This window comes from Halichoerus grypus, chromosome 5 (genome assembly GCF_964656455.1).
Source record: "Halichoerus grypus chromosome 5, mHalGry1.hap1.1, whole genome shotgun sequence".
NCBI lineage: Eukaryota > Metazoa > Chordata > Mammalia > Carnivora > Phocidae > Halichoerus > Halichoerus grypus.
Window position 1 is genome coordinate 138,394,947 of NC_135716.1, and position 20,381 is coordinate 138,415,327.

Sequence of the window (20,381 nt, forward strand, 5' to 3'; positions counted from 1 at the left end):
TCTTTATTCCATCATCATGGTTTTCTCTTATATCGTTGTGTATGTCCTAGATTCTATGCTCTGTAATGATCTGTTCAGTACCTTAGTTCCAAGGTTGTGACTGAAGGCAGAGATGTATATAGTGCATAGAATTGTTGATTTTGAGTGTAGAATTAATGAACATGAGATGCTTTTTTCTAAAAAATATAGGATAAATTTAAGATAATTAAGTATAGGATAAAGATAATTGGGTTGCTAATAAAAGTTTGCAGTTTAACTATAAGATCAAAGTTTCATCTTGGTTATTTTTTCTGTGACTTGACAATCTTTATTTGTTTGAACTTCTAGTGTAAATGTGTATTAAAATTTCAATCACATAATGTATTAAGTCTAAATAAATAAGGACTAAGAGATGTTCTATAGCTCTGGCGTAATGCAATTTAAAGATTTATTTCCTTAGGACTTTTAAGAAATTTTGTGAGATTAGAGTGAGTTTTTATTTCAGTTCATAATACTTATTTGTTAAGTGAATTAATTTTTTTTTTGTAGCTTTTCTATTTGGAGGGTGTTTTAAACCTTTCTCATATTTTCAGGTGAAGATTTGAGTTTTTTAAAGTGTTAATTTTAGGGGCGCCTGGGTGGCTCAGTCGTTAAGCGTCTGCCTTCAGCTCAGGTCATGATCTCAGGGTCCTGGGATCGAGCCCTGCATCAGGCTCCCTGCTCAGCGGGAGGCCTGCTTGTCTCTCTCCCATTCCCCCTGCTTGTGTTCTCTCTCTTTGTCAAATAAATAAATAAAATCTTAAAAAAAAAAAAAGGAAAAAAATGTGATTAATCACACACAAAAAATAAAGTGTTAATTTTATATTCTTGATATAAAGAGTTTGTGGTATAGTATACATAATGATTTATTGGGAAATAGAAAAGTTAATATTTATAGAACTTCCAGAATTTTAAGTGACTTTATCTTTTTTTCCAGGTTTGTTAAAGTTTTGCACTGTAGGGTTTTGTGGAATTGGGAGCCTAATTGATTTCATTCTTATTTCAATGCAGGTAAGTTAGTTTCAGTCCAGAAAATGAACTACTTTTCCATTCAAATTTGAGTTCTGTGATCTTTTCCTGGTATATTTTAAATATATTAGAAAGCACACTTTATCTCTTAACTCAGGCAAAAGACCCTGTGGGCAGAGTATCCCCCAATGGGAACTGAAACTACCCCCTCAAGCAATAAGGGCTGCCCCGAGCCAGCGAGACCCCACGTGACCGACCCCCAAGAAAGTGATCAACCTGACCTTTGCTGCCCCTGCTGCACATACCCACCGACCTTTGTCCCACATTTTCCTGATAAAAACCTGGAAGTGTTTCCAGCACTTTGGAGACAGTCTTTGAGACGCTAGTCCACTGTCTTCCCAGTGTTGGCCTCATTGAAATAAGTTCTTTTCTTGTTTCAAAAAAAATAAAAATGAAAGTAAAAATATTAAAAAATAAATATTTTAGAAAGCAGTTAGGAATACTTTTTCAGTTCTTTAGATGCTGCACCTAAGGGATCATAGCCATGTTTCCAAGTAACATTTCCCAACCTGTGTTCTACCAGTTAGTAGTTCTAAAAGACTACTATCTTTTCATTAAAAAAAAAAAAAAAAAAAAAAGGATTCTATGCTCAAATATGATTGTAAATGGTAGAAACTGAAATCCAGCTAGCTTAAGCCAGAAAGAAAAAAGGAATGTCTGAGCGTTCTGTAGAAAATCTAGGAGTGGGGCTGGCCTCAGGTACAACCAAATCTGTATAAGCAAATGAAGTGTTCAGGAACTCTCCTGATACCTCTCTCTGCTTCTCTGTGTTAACCTCATCTTTTCCTGCTGCGATAGTGTGGAGGCAGGCGTAGTGTGTGAAATGCTATCCTTTAGCATTTAAAAGTGCCACCAGATGTTTTACATTAAATTACACTGAACCGATTGTGGTTAACTTATGAGGATTCTTAAATTAGAGAAGGAGATGAATTTATCACAACAAATTCACAAAACAGCATTTCAGTAAGCATTTATGGAGCACCTCATGTCTTCAGCAAGAGTGTCAGTATGTATGTAGATCATCATCAGTTTTGGTCTTCTTTCTCATACAATATTTCCACTCCTCAATTCTGTCTGCTTGATGTTAATCCTTATGTTTTAAAAGAAAGTCAAAATCCAGGAGATTTTGGTAGCATACTGTGAGGAGGGTACCATACTGTGAGGAGGAGGCAGCATATGGACCAATAAGATACCAGAATTAAACAAGGAAAATATTTGGTTTTAAAGTTGGAATTTTCCTGTCTTTATTCATAAACATATGCCTAACCAAATATCCTGCCTTCTCTGACTGGGGGACAGGCAGGCAGGCATGAAGAGGCTAAGGTACTTGTGCACATATGCTTAGAAATGGATTTCTCACTTTAAATGAGGATCCAAGGAATTTCATGTATTATTGGGATTCTTTAAAATATCTAGAATTCAATGTCTTTGAAACCCGTTTACTTAATATTTTCACACTAGGTTCTTTCTTTGATGATGTCATTGCTTTATATAAAGCTTTACTTATATCAAATTATAGAGCTCATTTGATTCCGCGATTGCTTTCTGGTACACGAATGCCTGAACTTCTGAGAACAAATCGTTCTTTAAGATCTCCAACCGAACCTACTGCATTAAGAAATACTGAGGCAGAATTAGAGTGTTTGAATTTCTGCAGCACATTTCCCTAAGACATTTTAACAGTTATGGCCACATTAGCTTTAGACTGCTCTCAGATTGGGGAAAAAATAAGTTTTCAAATGTAGCCAAATAAGAGGGGTAGCCTTATTCTACATGTCATGTAATATACTTAACATGTGATGTTGACTACTTTAGTTTTTAAGAATTATTTTTTCAACAAATAAAATGTTTTTAATATAAATATCATAAACTATGTTAATGTTTTTGTCCCAAATATATTTTTTCCAATGTCTCATAGACCTTTTACATTTGTCCATCATCTTTTTGTTTATTCTTCTTTCTCATTCTCTCCATCCTGTTTTTTTTTTTCTTTTTGCCATTAAATATTGTTCCCCAGTGAATAGCGATGTTTTTCTATTGGGCTATGATCCCAGAAACATATTGTGCATGAACTCAAGACCTATAAAAACATACTTTGCTTCACAGTGTTTATAACAAAAATCCAGGAAAATCCTCCTTTAAAAAAATAGGTCTAGTTATTTCTTCTTTGAACCAAAGTAATATAAAGCATAATGCACATATTACTGAAGTAACCTTTACATGTCACTATATTTACTGAAAATACTTCAATGAGTATCTATTTGTTAATAAACTTTCGAAGTTTCTTCTTTTTTTGTTCTTAAAAAGTATGAACATGGCAGTGTGAATTAATAGTATAAAATAATACATAGAATTAATTCAGCCCTTTTGTGCATTCAACAAAAATCTAAATCAGTGATATATTTGTAACATACAGTCTTTCAATTATAGGTAACTGTTGTGTATAATTACTGTATGTATAATTATTCATAAGGCAGTTCTGAAGATTTTAAGACATTCATTCTTTGTGCTTATATGTTTATATATGTATGTTATGATGGATTGATTAGACATTTAATTTTTTTATCAGAAAAAATGAGAATATTTTGATTTCATTTAAACTTCTTTTTTCACTCACACAATCTGGATGTTTTTAATTGTACCAAAACCATTGATGTGGAGTCTGCAAAAAAAGGGAAAAGAAAGTTTCCTTTGTTAAGTGGAGATAAGATAGCCACAAATCAGAAAGATGAAGATGGGTAGAGGGAAAATGGAAATATGAAATGGAATGTAGAAAGTGGTAGGAAGGAAGGAAGTCAGGGTACTTTGTGACAATTTTAAAAAATTCTGTGCATCATGGAAGAAATTGCTTTCATTTTTATTCCTGTTAACATTACAGAGTAGATCTCCTTAAGGGACTAATAACTATATAAGCAGTAGAAATTCACAGAAGCAGCATAATTTCAAGACATTAACGAATTTTACAAATTTGTAAAATTTATAAAATATCTCATTAGTTTGGTATTTAATATAGATAATCCACTTTAGCACTGAATTATATAGTACTTCTGTGTTATTTTTTAACTTTTAGACATGAGGTTTTACTTTTCACACATAAATTTCTTTAGAAAAAAAAGTTTTTTTACTATAGCACTGGTAGTATGCTAAACCCATATACTATCGAAAATTTTGGCTGATTTGAACTGAATGCAGTATACCTTGTGAAAAGTGTAGCTTTGTACCAGTTACAGGGAAGATGAGAAGCTAAAAAAGGTAGTTTTAAAAAGTGCTTGCTTTTTCTTTAGGACCTTGAAGTTCTAAATTTCTTAGTGTCACTTGAGAAGTAATGAATAAAAGTTGATATGATAAACTATAAATAGTAGGTTTTATGCCACTGATGAAAATGGGTTTAGTGAGCACCAATCAGGTATAATTAGTTGAGGTCCTGCCCTAGAGAAACTTATAATCTATCCCAAAAGTGTTCTGATAATAAGATTCCATTTATTATCAGAAATAAAATGTTTCCTTGGGAACTGCAGGCTTAAAATAAAAATGTGATTTTACCTTGTTTAAATTCTTTGAATTTTACTAAAAATTTTAAAAGACTAGGCTTTTCAGTTTAGAACATGAGCAAGGCTCAAGTTGTAGGTTCACTTCTGTGTTCGCCAGTTTGTTTTGTCCAAGACATAGCCTACTCCCTTGCCCTGTGACATACGTATACTGTTGATCAAAGGAAGAACTAAATCTGTAATCACCCTAAATCTGTTACCAGTACTGGAAAAGTTGATCAAAGTCCAGTAGACATTTTATAGATATCAAGTCTTTCAAATAGCCCGCTCTATTATTTATTTAACCCTGGTGTGATTTGCTGGGGAAATAAACTGGAAAACTGAGGAGACTGATAATTTGTGTAGCCTCTGCTCTGTCATGTGACCTTAATCAGGCACATTTCACTTAGTTCACTTTTCCTGTGGGCAGGTATTTATTCAGTGAATTAAAGGAATGTTCAAAAAACAAAGAGTATCTTTTTTTTTTAAGATTTTATTTATTTATTTGACAGAGAAAGACAGTGAGAGAGGGAACACAAGCAGGGGGAGTAGGGGAAGGAGAAGCAGGCTTCCTGCTGAGCAGGGAGTGCAATGTGGGGCTCACATCGATCCCAGGACCCTGGGATCATGACCTGAGCCGAAGGCAGACACTTAACAACTGAGCCACCCAGGCGCCCCAACAAAGAGTATCTTAAACTGGTTTTGAGATTAATCCCAAAGCTGTGTTTTCTTCAGGAGATGTAATGTATGAATCTTAATCATTTCTTGAGGAATGATGTTTATATTGGTTATTTAGGATTAATACTAACCAGTCTTTACATCAAATGAAGTCAGGGGGTCTGCATGCACAACTTCTGGCACTTTGTAGGAATTTTGGCGTTTAATTTAAATGTGACTAATCAGATGGTTTTAATGGCCTCACATTAAAATTAACCACACAGAAGTCAGCTATGAACACAAAAATGTAATTTGACTTTTAAAAGAATGTATGTATTTTTGGGAGAACTAGGAGGACACAGTTTGCATCATTGTCCTCTAATTGCAGACAATGCAGTCATTTTACTTTTTTCACCAGGTTAATAGGTCTTTAGGAGATGATTTAATCTTGCCAGTGATAGTATTTGCATTCTTCATATGGAGAAACTCCTAAGTGGATTAGATCGCATAAAAGGGTGCATTGATAGAGTTGTATAAAGTGTTCTTAGTTTTCCTTTCCCTCCTTAATTCATTCATAACATTTTAAATTTGTAAGATAATTTGAGTTACCTAAGCCAGTATGACTTCAGTGACAATGCAAAGACGTTAATGAGGGAGCATAGATAGATAGCTATTGTTAAAGGTTAGGTATGAAAGTACTTACTAGTAACCACATTTTTTTCTTTAATTAATTTATTAAATGTTACTTAAATATGTTCAAGCAAAAATACATTTTCCACTAACAAAATCAAAAGCTTATAAATTGCAAACAAAACTACAATATTAATAAAGTTCACATAAAGTAAGCTGTCTCCTGGTGTGGTAAAAATATATATATAAAATTTGTTATTTTAAACTTTTTTAAGTATACAGTTCAGTGGCATTAATGACATTCAAAATATTGTACAACTGTCACCATGATCTATTTCCAAAACTTTTTCATCACTGTAAACAGAAACTCTGTACCCATTAAGCAGTAATTCCCCATTTCCCACACCTCCCAGTCCCTGGTAACCTCTGATCTACTTTCTGTCTCTGTGAATTTGCCTATTCTAGGTATTTCATATAAGTGGAATTATATATTTGTCCTTTTATGTCTGGCTTATTTCATTTTAAATAATGTGTTCAAGGTTCATTGATATTGTGGCATGTATTTGAACTTCATTCCCTTTTATGGCTGAAGAGTATTCCATTGTATGTATATACCACATTTTGTTTATTCATCTGTAGATGGACACTTGGGTTGTTTACATGTTTGGGCTATTGTGAATCATTCTGCTATGAATATTTTTGTATAAGTATCTATTTAAGACCCTGTTCAGTTCTTTTGGGTATATTCTTAGAAGATAGACTTTTTTTTTTTTTTTAAGATTTTATTTATTTATTTGAGAGAGAGAGAGAGATTGGCAGAGGGAGAGGGAGAAGCAGGCTCTCCACTGAGCAAGGAGACCCATGTGGGGCTCGATCCCGGGATCATGACCCAAGCAGAAGGCAGACGCTTAACCGACTGAGCCACCCTGGCACCCCAAGATAAACTTTTATATAAAGCTAATTGAAGAGAATATCTTCATGATCTTATATTGGTTAAGTCTTTTTAAACAATATCCCTAAAATGTAAATCATAAAGAAAAAAAAATTAGTGAATTTGATTACCTTAAGATTAAGAAATTCTATTTTAAAAAAGATACCATAAGCATAGACCAACTTAACACTTAATAGACTGAATAAAAGGATACTAGCAACAGGAATTGATACGATGAATATACAAATAATTTCTGCAAATCAACAAGAAAATATAGATCCTAATAGTTAAATGAGTACAGTGAACTAATAGGTGATTCACAGAATCACCCAAATAACTAATATGTAAATAAATACTTCTGGGCATTTACTCTAAAAAAATTGTACTGCTGTCCACAAGGGGTCATGTGCAAAGATTTTGTCTGTTGGAGCCTGTTTGTGGTAGCAGGAAGTTAGAATCAACCTAGATGTGTACACTAATAAGAGAATGGATGCATCCTTTAACACTAGGCTGCAATTACAAGCACTTATCTAGATGTACATATGCTACATGGAAAGGTCTTAAAATTACAGTATACTGTGAGAATAGTTTAAAACTGAACAAGGTCCACAACAATATTATTTGGATAAGTTAAAAATACATATTTAAAGAACATGTTTTTTAAAAATAAATATGTATCCAGCTCATATACCAAATTAAGTGTATGCTCATTATTTGTGTGGGTAGGTGGTGAGTGGGGATTGTAGAGAATTAGAATGGAGATCAGAGGTAAAGAACAAAAAAAGGGAATTTGGTGACCACTTCTTAACATTCTCAACTTTAATGTGTATTCCTAAGTTTCTTGGTTTATTCTTTTTGCTGTAGACTTTGTACCTGTAGAAAAACCTACCTCTTAAAGTAAACAAGATTTTTTTGCATTTAAGCTGCTAAAGAGAATCAGAAACAAAGAATTTAAATTCCACGCAATGCCTCCAGACCACCACCATTTCCTTTTTTTTTTTTTTTTTTTTTTAAGATTTTATTTATTTATTTGACAGAGAGAGACACAGCAAGAGAGGGAACACAAGCAAGGGGAGTGGGAGAGGGAGAAGCAGGCTTCCCGTGGAGCAGGGAGCCCGATGTGGGGCTTGATCCCAGGACCCTGGGATCATGACCTGAGCCGAAGGCAGACACTTAAGGACTGAGCCACCCAGGCGCCCCCCACCACCATTTCCCGTAGGAGAGTATGGTAGGACAAAAGATACCCATGTTAAATCCCGGGAACCTGGGAATACTCCTTATTTGAAAACAGGGTCTTTGCAGATGTGATTAAGTTAGGGATCTTGATATGAAGAAGTCATCCTGGGTTATCTGGGTGGGTCCTAAATCCAATGACAAGTGTCCTTATAGGAGACAGAAGAGGAAAAGATAGACACAGCAAAGAAGGCGTTGTGAAGACAAAGACGGAGATTGGGGTGATATGGCCATAAGCTACGGAATGCCAAGGAATACTGATTGCTGTCAAAGGCTAGAAGAGGTTTAGAACAGATCCTCCCCTGAGAGTCTCTAGGGTATGGGGCTGTTGCAGATAACCTTGATTTTAGACTTCTGGCCTTAGATCTGTGAGAGAGTAAATGTCTACTGTTTTAATCCACTAAGGTTTGTGGTAACTTGTTACAGTAGCCACAGGAAACTAATATAGAGGATATGATGTTGTTTTCTTGTGGTTTTAAGGCTTCTCACGCAAGAGACCTTGATACCCATTGTACAAAATAGCTTCCCACAGTGTAGTGACCCTCCTGTTTCCCCTTTTGGAAGATGAAGACCTGTAGCAACCTCTTGGTCCATGAATTGGACCCATAGATTATAGAAATATTCCCCAGTTTATCAAATGGAAATACTTCATGCTGTAGATTTGGCTTCAGGCTATTTCTTAGCAGAGAAACAAACATAATTTTAGGTTTCATACTCTGTTGCCAATAAACAAATGGACATTGGCATATCTAAGTGAGTAAAAAATTTCTCAGCATGGGATATTTTTAAAGACTTGTAATTTTATAATTAACAATTTAATAATATACTCATAATAAAGGAATTTACAATAGGCACATGTACATAAGTATATATAAGATGCTTAAAAGCATTTAATTTTTTGATTTTGGTGAGAATAGTTGAAAATTTTGCAACAGATAGTTTTCTTAAACATTAAGTAGGATGAACAATTTCTTCTTTGATGGCATAGTTCAAAGGAAAGTATATTGATAATACCTTGTAGATGTGTTTACATTTAAATGTCATAGTCATACAAGATGTAGAACTTAAAAAGTACCGTATAGATCAGCTTATTCTATTCCTCTTTATATGGATACAAAAACCTGAGATCCAGAGAGGATTCCTCCTTTTCCAGTTCTCCTTTCCTCTGGTGCTTTCCCACAATGACCGAATTTGTCTTCGGGGCAGCTCTTCAGGTTGTTTTAGCAGAGAGTAGCCGTGCTTTGGTGATCTGGCAGTAGTGGGGGGGGGGGGCGCTGAAAACTAGTGCATTATCAGGTGTTTTGGCTACAAGTAACAGAAACCTCAGTTTAAATTTGCTTTCATAATACGGTAGTTTACTCTATCATACCAAGAATCTAGATTTAAGGTAGTTATAAGATTTGTTAATTTAGAGCTGAAAGACATAATGGTGGACCCTCCCTCCCATTCTCTTCCCTTCCTTCCCTCCTATTTCTCCCTCTCTCCTTCCTTCTTTCTCTTTGCCATCTTCAGGTCTTTTGGTTAGCATCACTTCATTATATAGGGACTGTCAGCAGCAGAAAGAACCCATGTCCCCCCCCACATATCTTCTTAAGGTCAGATATGCCAACAGTGAACTTGCATCATCGGTGGTTGGCCAGAATTAGATTCCGTGCCCAGGCAGACCCAGTCTCTGGAAGGAGGAGTGGAATTCCCGTGCTAGAACTGGTTGTTGAGGAGCCACAGTGACAGAGTTTGAGTGGAGAGAAATGGTAAGAAAATGGCTGAGTTAGATACAGAGTTAGATCATGTATTAACAGGTAATAGAACTGTATCCTTCTGGGCTATCTTCTCTACAGAACAGAGGAAACAAAACAAAAACACAAAAACAACACCTTATTATTTTTCTATATGTTAACTACTGACTTTACAAGATTGTAAAACATATGGGTCCTAATTGGCTTTAGTTAGTTTTACATTTCCCAAGAGAGGCAAGTGAACCTCAGGTAGACTTAATAGAAATGCATGATATGAAAAGGTCACCTAATCATGTATTTTCCTTTTTCCAGCCTTGAATACTTTTTTTCAACAGGAATAGGGGAGACGGCAAAGGAAGAAAAAGAGAATGGGACAAAAGGCCTGGTCCCAAGCTATGCACATATTCCTAATTAGGCAGTTTTTTTGCCATATGATTTGATTTATTTCTACAGGCTGGGCTTTAGTTTTTCTTTGTTCCCCTCGTCCAGTCTCAAAACACGTTGTGACTCCTAGTTACTCGTTCTCTTTCTCGGCTTAATGCTCAGAGTAGTTTCCTGTGGGACCTTGACCACTGAAAAGGTTTTATTAAATTCTTTTTTATTTTTTACTTTTAAAAAAAAGATTGATTTATTCATTTGAGAGAAAGAGCAGGGGTAGGGGCAGAGAGAGAGAGAGGGAGAGAATTTCAAGCGACTCCAGCTGAGTGCAGAGCCTGACCCAGGGATTGATCTGAAGACCCTGAGATCAGGACCAGAGCCGCAATCAAGAGTAAGACGTTTAACCCACTGAGCCACCCAGGCGCCCCGAGGTTTTATTACATTCTTAAATAACATTCATAAATATCAAACCGAATTAATTTAATCTTTGGAAAATAAGCAGAGTGCATAACAGTACCCAGCATGGTATTTAGCACAAAAGTGCTTTGTGTTATTTGAATATTAATATTTATAGTTCACTAGTATAAGCTCTTCGTGGGCAGAGATTGTATCTCATTCACTGTTATGTGTATAATGCCTAGCACAGTGCCTGGAGTGTTGTAGGAATCCAGTATTTGTCAAATAGTTTTAAAAACCAAACTTATTTTTATTTTTTTTATTTTTTTATTTTTATTTTTTATTTTTTTTAAGATTTTATTTATTTATTTGACAGAGACACAGCGAGAGAGGGAACACAGGCAGGGGGAGCGGGAGAGGGAGAAGCGGGCCTCCCGCTGAGCAGGGAGCCCGATGCGGGGCTCGATCCCAGGACCTGGAATCATGACCCGAGCCGAAGGCAGACGCTTAACGACTGAGCCACCCAGGCGCCCCCCAAACTTATTTTTAAAACGAAGCATGCACTACAACAGTATTCTTCAAACTCTGTTTGTATAACCCCTGAAAGAATTTTTAAAAAAATCCCTACCCTCCACACGTTTTTAAGTTGACATTTAAGTTTTCCATCATAAGTTTAAATAGTTGCAAAGGATATAATTTCTGGTTTGCAAATATTGACATATTTAAATAAAACTGTTATATCAATTTTAAAATGTATCCAACAGAATATAAATACCATAGAATTTTAAATATCATTCATTTAAAAAAGACATGAATGAACCCTTCACTAACCATTTGTGATTTTTACATAGTTTCTTTTTCTCCTTGAATTTGTATTTCTAGTTCCATTCTCCCACAGAATTTTATCCTAATGTAATATTTTTTTAAATTTTATTTATTTTATTATATTAGTCACCATACAGTACATCATTAGTTTTTGATGTAGTGTTCCATGATTCATTGTTTTCATATAACACCCAGTGCTCCATGCAATAAGAGCCCTCCTTAATACCCATCACTGGGCTCACCTATCCCCCACCCCCCTCCCTTCTAAAACCCTCAGTTTGTTTCTCAGAGTTCGGTAGTCTCTCATGGTTTGTCTCCCCCTCCGATTTCCCCCCCTTCATTTTTCCCTTCTTTCTCCTAATGTCCTCCATGCTATTTCTTATGTTCCACAGATAAGTGAAACCATATGATAATTGACTTTCTCTATGTTTTTTATGCTTGAAAAATCTTCTGCTGATCATTTTCATTATCATGATTTTCATGATTCATTAAAAGATTATAAAATTTTCTGTAATTACTGGATTGTTGTCATTATAATTGTTGATACACAGTTGATCAAAACAGCATAAGCATATTACATATTATAAAAATGATTTAGCAAATTACTTTTAAGCAAAAAAAGTAAAATGTTACTGGGAATGCAACTTTTGAAAAAGATGAGGCAGAGCAAGCATATTTTTGGACTCTTGATTAAAGGAGATTTCCTGAGGCGCCTGGGTGGTTCAGTTGGTTAAGCAGCTGCCTCTGGCTCAGGTCATGATTTCAGGGTCCTGGGATCGAGCCCTGAGTGGAGTTGGGCTCCCTGTTCAGCGGAGAGCCTGCTTCTCCCTCTTCCTCTGCCACACCCCCTGCTTGTGCTTTCTCTCACTCTCAAATAAATAAATAAAATCTTTTTAAAAAATGATTTAAAGGAGATTTCCTGAAGTCCAGTATTTTGACTTATCTCTTTGGCTCATCAGAGGCACTGTTCCATCATAATACCTGCTTTGATGGCACGTGTGGTTTATTGTCATCAAGTTTCTCCTGGAGAAAGGACCACAGGGAGAGGGAAGTGGGAAGGGAACTCTGCCCCCACCATGGCTTGGTATCAGGTGGATCACTTTTACAAAGAGTATTTATGGGAATTAAGGGTCTCAAAATTGATTTCCTTTAAACCATCTGGGCTCACATACATCTTGGTAAATCTTTGTTTGCCCCTAAGGCTACAGTTTGAAGATCGCTATCTTTTTTTTTTTTTTAAGATTATATTTATTTGACAGAGAGAGACAGCGAGAGAGAGAACACAAGCAGAGGGAGTGGGAGAGGGAGAAGAAGGCCTCCCGTGGAGCAGGGAGCCTGATGTGGGGCTCGATCCCAGGACCCTGGGATCATGACCTGAGCTGAAGGCAGACGCTTAACCAACTGAGCCACTCAGGCGCCCCATGAAGATTGTATCTTAAAGAATAATTTGTAGAAATCATGTTAACTGGATTGTCAGAAATGTGATTAAGTGGACAAGATGACTGTAATGAGCATGTGTTGTTTTTTTTCTATCTCTTCCATTCCGCGTGGTTCTGGAAGGATTGTCCCTCACACTACCTCCCACTCCCACAGGGACTGGCCTAGCCAATCACATTAATTCTATTCCCTTGGCTATCATAATTTGTCCAGCAGTAGGCATAAAACCCAAAATCAGTCCTTCCCTGGAATTTGTATACAAACACTGAGGAAGAAAATTATACTTTCTACCGGGAGCTGCTGAGCTTTGAATATGTAAATCTGGAGCTGTTGGCAAGCAAGTGGGAGTGCCTCTCTGCAGAATGAAGGCAGAAGAGCTAAAAGGCCCACAGGCCAGACCAAGGGGAGGGGGGGGCTATTCATGGAATTTCAGTCCTTGAGGCCTTGGTTCCTGCAGCTCTTTGGATCCTGTGATCGTCCCCAATATCCTTTTCAGCTACCAGGGCCACTAAGTTACTTTTTTTGCTTGAGTTCAGTTAAGTTGTATTTTGGTGCTGCTGAAATAATTTAGTAGCAACCGAGCAAAGTAAACACAAAATATTGTGAAAATGTCTTTTGTAAAATGGTAATTTTGAAAATTTTCTCTTCTAGATCGTTGGACCTTCAGATGGAAGTAGTTACATTATAGATTATTATGGAACCAGACTTACAAGACTGAGTATTACTAATGAGACATTTAGAAAAACACAGTTATATCCATAAATATTTTTAAAAAGAAACAGTAAGTCATATGCATGTATAATCTTTATTATGGTATATTATCTGTATAAAATTATGAAAATGTGAGAGCCACAGGAAATTTAAGATCATCTAATGTTATAAACCTCTCATTTTGCTTATCTAGAAACACAGGTCTCCATTTACCTGAACCATCTCTAGTCTTTTGTAAAGCATTTTTATGTACCCTCATTGCTCGTGCAGTTCCTGATTCAGTCTCTCTTTCTTTGCAGAGATTATGGTTAGAAGACAGAGTTCACAACAAAAAGATAACATCAAAGCAAAAAGATATTTCATAGTATTACATGATGGTTATGAGGAAAGTATGTGTTTTAGAGAGTTCAGTACAGCATGTCTTTGCTGCTCTCCTGCTTTCCTGGGGTCAATATGATCCTTAAACCTCTTCCTTTTCTTCTTCCCTAAACCTGAAGGTTGATTGAGTCTTAACCCTGAACTACTATAAGTACTTACTCTAACCTAAAGTTTGGCCCTGCCCATGAGAATTATTAACTGGCTGCTGCTTTAAATAGGTAGTACACTTGGATAAGTCGGAGATATCATCAATCTTCCTGGTTCAACTCTCTGGTTCTCTAGGACTCTGCTACTATAAGGTTTTTATTTCCAGGGCCATACATTAGTCTATTCTAATAAATAATCTTCCAATAATGCTAGATTTTTCTCAGGATTTTGATAGACTATCAGGAAAATGATTCCCTAGCACAATCTCCTCAGCAATGGAGAAGTCCTATATAACATGTAGGGTGCAGGGTACTTGTTAGGTGATAGTTCACTTTGAACCATCTAGCAGCTCTCAGAGAGAAGGCAGAGAGAAAGACAAGCTAGACTTTTTTTTTTTTTTTTTTTTAAGACTTACATATTTGAGAGAGAGAGAGCACCCATGCGAGCGGATTGCGGGGCAGAGGGACAGATTCCTCAAGCAGACTCCCCACCGAGCGTGGAGCCTGCCATGGGGCTTAATCCCACAACCCATGAGATCATGACCTGAGCCAAAACCAAGAGCCAGACCCCCAACCGACTGAGCCACCCAGGCATCCCAAAGCAGGCTAGACGTTTTGGCCATAGTCATAATCCTAGGGTTTTTAGTTGATTCTGTCTCAGAGAGTGCTTCTAGAGGCCAGGAAAGGAACAGACATTTATTTTCTATGTTGTAGTGTATGAAGTATAATTTTGCCACAAAGGTAGATTTTTTTTTTCTTTTCTCACAACAAAATATGGGATCTACTTTATAGTTATTTTCATGAGAGTTGAACAGTGACAGACCCTGTCAGGATCTGAGGAATTTATTCAACTGATTGGCCAAAAAGTTTTTCAAATCTTTTCTTATAAACTATAAGAATCTTTGGATTTAAATGAAGCTTAGAGATCCATCTTCCTCTTCTTACCAGGGAATAAATTGAGACCTGAGTTAAGTCGAGACTAAGATACAACTAATCAGTACAAAGCTGAATGTAGAATCCAGGATTTTGGTGCCTTCCACTGGTGGTTCTGCACTACCCCCCCCACCCCATCCCCCACCAACTCTGTCATTTTGCAGTAAGCATCTGCATTTTGGAAATTGTCAGTCCTACTTTATGAGAAAGCATGTATAGTTTCACATAGCCCTGTTTTCATACTGTAAATTGTTGTGTCTCTTTCAAAAGTTTACAGATTGTTTTTAAGCCATAATGTGGAAGAGTTAAGCAAATGCAGTTTAGAAAGCAGTTTCATTCTCTGTAGTCTATTATATAAACTTTTAATTGGGATTCCAGACTCAGATTTGATATTTAAAACTCAAGGGGCTCATTGAGAAGGCAGATCTCTGCACTGTCATTCACATGATCTCCTACAGTATATATAGAAGTGCTCCAAGAGAAAGAAAAAAATGTCCTGAGTAAATGAAGCGTTAAAATGTGCATCTGTAGTAACGTCATTTGACTCTTAAAATACTGTGTTTTAACGTATTTGTTTTTTCTGTTTTAGGATTTGGGCTTCCTTGATTTCAATAGAGCACTCTCAGTATGTGGATTTCCAGATTTTCCTTTTTCTTCATATACCACTTTATGGATTCTTTATAACTTTTTGTTGATATTTTTTGTTTTGTTTTACTTAAAAGCATATTATTCTGAGATTTATTTAATTGGACTTTCTTTGAGAGCTGTGTGATAATTGAGTCTTAGGCTACTGTCTCCATGAGATAGATAGCTTATTACCCCGATATTCTTTAATGCCTTTTCCAAAGGCAAGTTGCGACTTGTCATTTTCGCTTCTGAAAAATAAAAGAATGACTTATTCACATTTTTTTTAGTGCTTTACTATTAAGAAAACCTTATATGTTGAATGTAGCGGTCTTCTGCATTTTGATCCTTCAAAGCAGTTAATCCACAGTGTGAACAAACACCATTTCCTATATTGCCTGGAGCCACAGTTGTGTATGAGAACCCACCTGTTTTTCTGCAGCTTTCAGATCTGCCTCTGCCTTGGTATCCATCGAGTGAAAGATCACTGGGGAGTCTGAAACCTTGAGGCAGCATGGATACTTGTGGCACTGATGCAGCCCTCTGAAGTGTGAACTTGTTCCTTTTTGCTTTGGGAGTGATGCAGTAGCTTTTGGAAGACCAGCTGCTGACTCATCTAGCTCAGCGCAGTTATATTTGAAGCTGGATGGACAAGGTGGGAACACCAAACAGATGATGAATGTCTTCCATCTGTTAGCGCTGCCAGGCAGATGCTGGTACAAGTGACTTGGGTGAGGCACCAGTGTCTGGGGGACCCTGTACCTTAGCACTGGCTTCCTCACCGCATTTGGGAGGGTGGTAAGAAGATGGAAATACCGGGAATGTTATATGTTCTCATAATACTGTCATGCTTTCTTTAGTAACAGGCATAACAATTTCACAATTACTCGGGTCCCAGCTCCTCAAAAGTAAAAACCATCGTTTTTTATCGCTCCTTTTGCTCAGAAGTATACAGTGACAGTACAGTTAGCTTCCTAACGTGTTAGTCATTCAGTAACAGCTTCTGCAGTTGGTGGGAGATTATGCAGTATTGATACATGAAATGAATTTGGATTGACTCCTCATGTACGCCAAGAATGGTCTCTCTGATCCATTCGTTAGTTAAAATACTGAGTGTCTACTGCGTGGGAGGCCCTGTTCTAGATGCTAGGGTGCAGCCCTGAACAAAACACAAGCAAACATGTCTGCCCTCCAGGAGCTAATGTTCCCTGGGGACCGACTTTTCACAGTGATAGTATTTCTGGCTGCAGTTAAGCTAGCTGGTAGATACCCGTTTTCTGGTACTTCCTAGCTCCTTTTGGTTGCAAACAGTGCTTTGGAGTTTAACCTTAGGATCCCCTAAGCCCAGATTTGAAGTCTTTACGTTTCTACAGCCATGTAAGTTCAATTATATAAGAAGTACCTGCAATCAAATCTTGAAAAGTAATCTTGATTCTTGTGTGATTGTTAGTTATTAACATGGCCAGTGGGAAGTCTGTTTCAAAGCAGGTGCTTCTCAAAGTATTTATTCATATAAGTTGTACTCTGAAAGGGTTGTAGAGAAAATCTAGAGAGAAAGTCTCTTCACAATACATTCTTAAACCTGTAGATTCTGTTTTCTCTATATAATTTCCTAAATTTACATGACAAGAACACTTCAGATTTTCCGGTTTGCCTAATTCTCTATTGCCTAATATATGTCATTCTTTAACAAATGGTTTTCCTGTATATTATTATATTTATTTTTTATGTAAATGCATTTAATACATGTAAATGCAGTTTTTGTTTTTGTTTTGTTTCGTTTTGCTTTCGTGGAGCACTATTTTATTTTGGCTATTTGTTAGTAGTGTCTGTGAGTACGAATCATATTTTGAGTCCTCTGTCTGAGATTTTTTTTTTTTAAAGATTTTATTTATTTATTTGACAGAGAGAGAGACACAGCGAGAGAGGGAACACAAGCAGGGGGAGTGGGGGAGGGAGAAGCAGGCTTCCCATGGAGCAGAGAGCCCGATGCGGGGCTCGATCCCAGGACCCTGGGTTCATGACCTGAGCCGCAGGCAGACGCTTAACGACTGAGCCACCCAGGCGCCTCTGTATGAGATGTTTTATATGATAACTCTGCTTTTAGAGCAGTGACCAAAATTGTGAGATGGATTAGCTTGGTCATTCCTTGGGTTACTCCTAAACCCTCTAGGATGGGATGGAATGGGTTCTTTCAATGCTACAGAAACAGTGTTTCTCTAGAAATATTTTCAAATGATACTACTTTAGGCCAAAAGAATGAATACAATTTCCAGAAGTACGTCTTCACCCAGGAGGATTTCTTACCTATGCTGTATTAAAATAAAAGACCTCTTTAGGACTTGAAAGACTGTGCTATGTGTATGGCCAGCATCTGTTCATGGGATTCCTAGGACTATAAGAAATACTGGTTTGTGGGTATGTTTTGTTTTACAAAAAAAATGTGTGTCTTTTCCCCTTATTTTAACCTAGATGCTTAAGGCTAGGTTAAGTATATAATACTGATAGGCAGCTAGGAAGCTAAAATAGATCTATTAGCAAGAACTAGCAAAAAGAAAAATTAGTTCTTAAAAAGTACAAGTCCAAGGTGTCAATTCCTCTTCCTCATTCAAACACCTTAAATGTATATATTCCCCAGGGTTCTGGCACCTTCCCTCTTCCTTTCTCTCATTAAGTCAGCATCCATTTTGCTTTTTTCTATTTACAAAATTAATACAAGTATAACGCAGAAGTTCTGGAAAACACCAAAAGAGTATAAAGAAAAAAAATTCCATAGTTCAAAGATAACGATGTTCATATTTTTATGTCTGTCCTAGTAGTTTTTTCATGCATTAGTTTCTTCACAAAAATGATACATTATCCATACTGTTTTGTAGCCTGCTTCTTCACATTGTAAAGATTTTTCTATTTCAATAAATATCCTTTTACAACATTATTTTTAATGGCTGCAGAATATTCCGTGTCTGTATCATAATTTATTTATGTAATTCCTTTGTGTATTCTTTGGTATTTGTTATTCCAATAAATCAACAACACACATTTATGATTCTTTTTCTCTAGAATTGCCATTCTTAGTAAAAAAAATCATATATTAAAGTTCTTGATATCTATACACAATCCTAGTTAACCAGGGTAATGGAGAAGTATTGGGGAATGATAGCAAATTGAGTAGTTTGGCACAAGATGCTGAATAGTTGAATTATCTAATGCCCTCCAGAAAGCTTCAAGATAGAGGCTTTTTAAGAAGGAGTACGTAGGAGGTGATCCCGGAAGAAATAGGTGCAGTGTGAACATGGGGAAACAAAAGAAGGCGAAGTATATGACCATGAAGTGAATGCTTAGACTCAGAGATGAGAGACTTAAAGAGAGGAATAGATTAACACCTAAAAAAGAAAAGAAAGATCCCAGTGCACCAAAGGAAAGAGAAGTCTCCCAACATCCTTCCTGCTTATTTTTCCAATATAACATGTGGCTGGGCCCATCTGGCCACATCCTGGTTGATATCAACTTTATCAAACTTTTCCATTAAAGCCAAACTCAACTTAGTATAGTCCATGATGGACTGTCTGTATGCCAGGTGTATCCCTTGAATAACTGACTGCATAATGGTTGAAATTGAGAAATTGGGGCTGAAGTATTGTGTAACCCTAAAGATTGCCAGGGATCCAAGATTTGAAGGATTACAAACGACACACAAAGGAACTTATGCAGATGACTGCTTAGTACACAGTAGCTCACAAGTGTTACATTGTGGCCACAGTTGACCGGATCTTAAATGAAGGATCTGGAAGATCCCTGGAATTCCCATCATGTACATTTCTAACCATAGGTACAACATTTGAGTGGATACCAGATGATTATGGAGTCCCTTAGTTCTAATTCTTAAAGATAGAGTTCCTCTGCCTTCCTTTACCAACTTTTTCTGTTGCCTGTTCATATAATAATAGGGTGTAACATGAATTATTATTCCATTTATCCATTTGCTCTGTTACAAGCTAAGTATGGTTAAATACACTGACTTTTTGACATTGTTTAAAAAAAAAAAGTAAGTAGGAAGCTCAATCTCAATGGTCTTTATTCTCCCCTACTGAGAGGGAAAGGAAGATAGGTAAATTCAGAAAATGAGAAAAATTACTAATTAGGAATGAATAAAAGATTTCTGAACAGCACTGAGTACCCAAATGAGTCCTGGATTAATTCATCTGTAGCTGAGTTGATGAGCATAATAGTAATAAGTAATAGTTACTTATTCCTATTACCTCTCTCTCTCTTTTTTATTTTTAAGATTTATTATTTGAGGAGCGCCTGCGTGGCTCAGTCGTTAAGCGTCTGCCTTCGGCTCGGGTCATGATCCCAGGGTCCTGGGATTGAGTCCCGCATGGGGCTTCCTGCTCGGCGGGAAGCCTGCTTCTCCCTCTCCCACTCCCCCTGCTTGTGTTCCCTCTCTCGCTGTCTCTCTCTCTGTCAAACAAACAAACAAACAAAAGATTTAAAAGAGAAACAGGTGTTATTATTTAAGAGAGAGTGCGTGAGCAGGGGGAGGAGAGAGAGAATCCCCTGAGCGTAGAGTTCGATGTGGGGCTCGATCCCACAACCCTGAGATCATGACCTGAGCTGAAATCAAGAGTCGGACACTTAACCAACTGAGCCACCCAGGTGCCGCTCTCTCTCTCTCTCTGTCTCTAAAGTAATCTCTATATCCAACGTGGACTCAAACTCACTACCCTGAGATCAAGAGCCAGATGCTCTACCAACTGAGCCTGTCAGGTGCTCCCCTGTTATCTTTTTAAAT

The 20,381-nt window shown here is 36.9% G+C and overlaps 1 protein-coding gene and 1 pseudogene across 3 annotated transcripts in view; both read left to right on the top strand.

The window, feature by feature from the left end:
* The window catches only part of TM2D1 (TM2 domain containing 1), a 48,593-nt gene extending 30,069 nt beyond the window's left edge, over positions 1-18,524 (top strand). Inside the window, exons 5-7 of one of the 3 annotated variants that reach the window (XM_036091356.2) lie at positions 956-1,029; positions 13,449-13,578; positions 15,555-18,524. In XM_036091356.2, the coding sequence (XP_035947249.1) occupies positions 956-1,029; positions 13,449-13,559 (185 nt within the window). In that variant the 3' untranslated portion in view covers positions 13,560-13,578; positions 15,555-18,524. Of the gene's footprint in view, positions 1-955; positions 1,030-1,144; positions 3,365-13,448; positions 13,579-15,554 lie in introns of those variants that run through there. The other 2 variants (XM_078073044.1, XM_078073043.1) reach the window with 2 other exon arrangements.
* A 113-nt stretch (positions 18,525-18,637) lies between these two features.
* Positions 18,638-19,462, top strand: LOC118535109 (rRNA-processing protein FCF1 homolog pseudogene; annotated as a pseudogene).
* The last annotated feature ends 919 nt before the right edge of the window (positions 19,463-20,381 follow it).